Source organism: Poecilia latipinna, unplaced genomic scaffold, assembly GCF_001443285.1.
Source record: "Poecilia latipinna isolate Pla-1442-1.1 unplaced genomic scaffold, P_latipinna-1.0 Scaffold1999, whole genome shotgun sequence".
Classification (NCBI taxonomy): domain Eukaryota; kingdom Metazoa; phylum Chordata; class Actinopteri; order Cyprinodontiformes; family Poeciliidae; genus Poecilia; species Poecilia latipinna.
This window is the reverse complement of record NW_015114615.1, coordinates 80,446-85,460: the sequence shown is the minus strand read 5'-3', so window position 1 is coordinate 85,460 and position 5,015 is coordinate 80,446. Positions and strand designations below refer to the sequence as shown.

Sequence of the window (5,015 nt, the reverse complement as noted above, 5' to 3'; positions counted from 1 at the left end):
ATGAATAAAAAATATATATATATATATATATATATATATATATATATATATATATATATATATATATATATATATATATATATATATATATATATAATATATATACACTTTTTTTTCTCTGTCTAAGTTGGATTTGAAAGAGCATGCACCCCAAGAAGCACGCATGATGCTGACAGAGCCTGTCAGCATCCGTCATGATGCAAACCTGAATATTAGAATTGAAACCTCAAGCATTTCTGGAAGGCCCTAATCCATTCCAAAGGTAGATGCCAAACACCATGCAGCTCAGACACCAAAACACCAGCAGCCAGCGACATTAACAGCAGCAACAAAGAAAAAAAAGATGACAAAAGGATTATTAAGCACTTGCAACACATTTTTATTATATTTGTAAGCAGTAAAATTCTTATCACAATTAAAGGAAGGAAACACCTCTTAAAACTTTGAACAAAAATTAGCACAGAACGTAACAACTGCCCGTGTTCGTAGCTCGTCATTGTACATATTTATAGGTAAAGAAACATTCTTTTTATAAATACTGTTTCATCTGTAGCAAGTAAATACCATAATTTAATTACAAATGGATAAATATGGCAGCTGATATTTACAACAAAAACAACAAAAAAAGGAAAGGGTGTGTGGGTAGAGAACAAAAAAATAAAAGAAAAAAAACAAACAAAACATAAAAATAAATTGAAAAAACGACACAACGTTTATTTGACCTCACAATCTTTCCAGATAGTGTTTTCTCTTTTTTTTCTTCTTCTTCTTCTTCTTCACAATTCGAACTTGCAAAGCACAAAACATCACAAGTTAAGCCCCAGCAAACTAAAATATACATTCACGATCATGGTTATTGTGGTCTGTTGGAGTTAGAAGGTTAACTTTGGCACTCTCTCCAGTTTATAAATGTTTTAGTATAGTACAATCAGTTTGCCTCAGGATCACAATATTCAACAGTATTGTACAGGTTTTAATGGTAATATGTGCACTAAGATTCCAGTTAGAGAAACAGCTATCTGAAGGAACATCTATACACCAAAAGACTTGACAAAACTACCACAACCAAATGGGAACGTGGATTTTTTTTTTCTTTTTTTCTTTCCTCTCCTTTTAAGTTCCTATTTACAGTATGAAACACACCCTTCTACGATTTATTTATAATACACATTTTCCTCTGTTGGTCATCATCATCATCCTGCCTGGTGGACAATAACATACAAAATAAATGATTTTTGTTTGTTTGTTTGTTTGTTTGTTTTTTATGTGTGTGTGTCTCCAAATAAAAAGTATATCCGGTGGAATGTCCCAGTGCTGTGAAGTGTGTGTGGCTTGCTGTTGTTTTTTGTCGAGCTCAGTCCTACACATACCATTCACTGAAATTGGAGGACAGGCCACTGTGGCTGGTGGTGTTGTGCACAGCTGAGGCTGGGGACAGGGTAGTGTTGCTTTGGGTCTCGGTGGTGGGGGACACCAGGCCCGGGGGTGTGGACGATTCATAACCGGAGCTTGCAGCTGGCGATGAGTCTGACGCAGATGGAGTGGACTCGTGGACCTGGTCGATGAGAGAAGAAAAAGAAGAATCAAGCATTTGAAGATAAAAAAAACAAAAAAAACAAAAACAAAACACAAACAAGAACAAAAACAGGCAGATGTTGACATTTGCAAACAGCTGACAAAAGTCTCAGTTATTACGATGCAAAATCTGAGACACAACCAGAGATTTGATCATTGACATCATAGTACACACACACACACACACACACACTGTTCCATAAACCAGATATTATTTACCTTCATGTGTTTTCGTAGTGAGCTGGGGTGTGTGTAGGACTTGTCGCACATTTTGCACAGATATGGCTTGTCCGACGTGTGGACGTGCATGTGTTTCTTTCGGTCACTGCTGTTCGCGAATCTTCTGTCACATCCTTCGAACTCGCACTGGAAAGGTTTCTCTCCTGCAGAAGAAAAAACAACAACCAGATATACATATGAGTCAAATGTCTTTTTTTTCTTAATGAAATCGCCTCAGGTGTTGCATTGATGTAAGTAAAACAACAAGATTTGTGCGTAAAAATTCAATCCCTCCGCACCCCCGCTCTCTCTCTCACTCTCTCTCTTTCTCTCTCTCTTTCTAGCAGTGGTGTTTAAAGTTTAGGCAGCTGATTTTAAAACGAGTGTGGATAAAGGAGGAGGAGGAGGGGATGAGTTGGAAGACTTATTTAGCCTAAATAATGCGCATAGTGATTTAGAAAGGGGGAGGTTTGGGGGGTGGGAAGGCCGTTGTCGATTGGGCCTTTACACTGGAGGCATACCATTTGGTGCGAAGACAATAAAAATCTAATTAGCACGTGATCAATTTCATGTATCCCCCTCCCCCCAAGAAAATGCGTTCAAATGCGGTTAAAAAAAAGAGAGAGAGAGAAAAAAAGTAGCTGATAATGGCCCAGTCTAGCACCTCAGCTCATATCAGAAGGGGCGCAAACAAAAGGCTTTCCCCCTGCTGCTGCTGCTGCGATCCGCAACAACGAGATGCACGAGTCGAGATCGAAATATTTAATTAATAAAGCCCAGATAAAACGCGATGCAACGGGGAGAGGAGCGCAGCGGAGGAGATAAGCGCTATTAAAGCGCGTTCGTGAACGAGCTGATGCGATTTACTACGCCAGCCCGGGCTGCTCAGCTGCGCACGCAAAGCGCTCCCACTGTTCTCACTGACCCATTTCTACTGGACGTTAAATAAAAAGTAAACAGCACCAGTTCGGAAGCGTTCGGTGCGACCGGGAGGAGGTGGAGAGAAGAGGGTGGTGGGGAGGGGGGACCTGCTTTAACATCCGATAGAATAGTTATAAAGGAGTCCAAAGAGAGCACGTTCAATGGTTAAAAACGAATGATAGCCGCTTCGGTTGCAAATCTACTTTGTTACCAGTACTGCGATCTACTTTAGTAGCCGTAAAATACTCGCTCTTAATCAGATTCTATTGTGAGTTTCTGTGGACAAGACGCGGTTAGGATGTCATGGGGAGAAAAAATAGCAGCACACGCAGGCCAATAACAATTACACAAATCCTAATTGTCTAAATCAATTTACAGGTAATTCCCAGAGGCACTATTTTAAAATCTAAGATCCCCCCACTCCTCCCCCTCACCCCCGCCGCGCCGTGGTTAAAATTAGGGGCCTACCTGTGTGCGTTCTCTTGTGGATCTTCAAGTTTTCCGAGCGGGCGAAGACCTTGCCGCAGCCGGGGAAGGGGCACGGGAAGGGCTTCTCCCCCGTGTGCACCCGAATGTGGTTCACCAGTTTGTATTTCGCCTTGAACGGCTTGCTCTCCCGGGAGCAGTCCTCCCAAAAGCAGATGTGGTTGGTCTGCTCCGGCCCGCCGACGTGCTCCACGGAGACGTGCGTGACCAGCTCGTGCATGGTGCTGAAAGTTTTGTTGCAGCACTTCTTGGGGTTGCTCAGCTGCTCCGGGTCGATCCACTTGCAGATGAGCTCCTGCTTGATGCACTGCTGCCTCATGTAGCGGAAAAAGGCACCGGGGTGATGGTGGTGGTGGGCTGCCATGTTCATGCCCATGTTCATATTCATGGAGCCGTACTGGTTGTGGAGCTGCGCCGCCGAGTACGGGTCTGTCCTCGGGCTGGAGACCTGGTGGTACTGCTCGGAGCGCCCGAAAACTTCACCCGGCAGTCCGAGCCTCATCTGGCCGTTCAGGACGTTCGGGGAGCCGTGGGAGCCGTGCTGGTCGTGGATCCCGGGGAAGAGAATGTGGCTCTGAGTGTCTGTGTGGGAGTGATGAAGGGACCCCGCAGTGGGGCCAAAAATAGCGTGCTGGCCGCTCGCCGGAGAGGATTCTCCGAAGCCGCGGCTGCGAAAGAGAAAGTCCCTGGTGGAGTTGAAAGGAGAGCTCGCGTACGACGTGACATGGGCGGCGTGGGCCCCCAGAGCCGCAGCGGGGTAGCCCGGCGCCTGGGTGGTGAAGGCAGAGCTCTGTCCCGGGGAGAGATCGTGGTTCAGCTTGAACGCACCCATGTGTGCGGAGTCTACAAAGCTGTTCTGCGCCAAACTCAAGTCTCTGTCCTGCATCTCGCTCGCAGAGTGATGCCTGGCGAACGTACCCACTCCCAGTCCGGGGAACTGGTGGCCAGCATCAAGTAACATTTTTTTTTTAAATTTAATTTACTTTACGAAACCAGCGCAGATGTCTTTTTTTATTATTACAGTAAGAAGAAAGAAGGTGAAAAAAAGATCAAATGTTGACACGCAACGATGCAACTTCCAGCTTTGGAAACACCATATCAGGCGTGAATCAAAAGCGCTTCTCCGCGCATAACTAAAAGATTTCAATTTAACTAACAAAGGGGGAAAAAAAATCTAATTTACATGGGATCGAAAAATCCAAACGAAAGTGAAGGATTCCCTTGTGTCCTCTCCTCCTGGCTGTGCTTTAGTGAAACTAAGAAGAAGAAGAAAAATACTGTTCGATCAAAACAATTATCTTATTAGACGTCTTCTGCGCACGACAAGCGAGAGTGGTTGAAGCATCTCAAGACTTTAAAAAAAAAAGAAAAGGAAAAAAAAAACATTCACCGCGGTCCAGTTTGGGCACGGATTTATGTCTCTGGCTCGGAGTGAGCGCTTTATCGGCGGAGGGTCCCTGTTTCTCCGTGGACTGGCTCTACCTCCTCTTCCGCCCCCTTTAACTGGAGCCCGTTCTCTCTTTCCGCGCAGTCTCATTGGCCACCGCGCCTCATCAATCCCAGGTGCCCCTCCAATGGCAGGTAGAGCTCTGGCGACTTAATAGCGCGACGCCATTTTTCCAAGCAAACGATTACCGCCTACTTTTTAGGATTGAAGATTTTCTCTCTCCCCTCCTTGTCCCCCAAACCCATGTTTCTTTTGAGCAGGCTTAGAGGAATCACGACAAGGGAGAAGAGAGCGCGTCTTTTTTTTTTTTTTTTTTTTTTTTTTTTTTTTTTTTTTTTTTTTATTTTTTGGGGGTTTTACGCGGGTT

General features: G+C 44.5%; 1 protein-coding gene across 1 annotated transcript; it reads right to left on the bottom strand.

Annotated features, from left to right (window-relative positions):
- Positions 1-1,119: 1,119 nt before the first annotated feature.
- Positions 1,120-4,932, bottom strand: zic2a (zic family member 2 (odd-paired homolog, Drosophila), a). The gene is made up of 3 exons (XM_015016255.1): positions 3,184-4,932; positions 1,795-1,958; positions 1,120-1,555 (listed from the first exon to the last, which is right to left on the bottom strand). Exons 1-3 carry the CDS (start codon positions 4,160-4,162, stop codon positions 1,361-1,363), a joined length of 1,338 nt encoding a protein of 445 aa, XP_014871741.1. The 5' UTR covers positions 4,163-4,932; the 3' UTR covers positions 1,120-1,360.
- Positions 4,933-5,015: the final 83 nt, after the last annotated feature.

Excerpts from the sequence above, each read along its gene's own strand:
- zic2a (XM_015016255.1), bottom strand. The coding sequence starts at position 4,162 with ATGTTACTTGATGCTGGCCACCAGTTCCCCGGACTGGGAGTGGGTACG. Across the intron at positions 1,959-3,183 it reads CCACAAGAGAACGCACACAG|GAGAGAAACCTTTCCAGTGC; the intron begins GTAGGCCCCTAA and ends TTTCTTCTGCAG. Across the intron at positions 1,556-1,794 it reads CACTACGAAAACACATGAAG|GTCCACGAGTCCACTCCATC; the intron begins GTAAATAATATC and ends CTCATCGACCAG.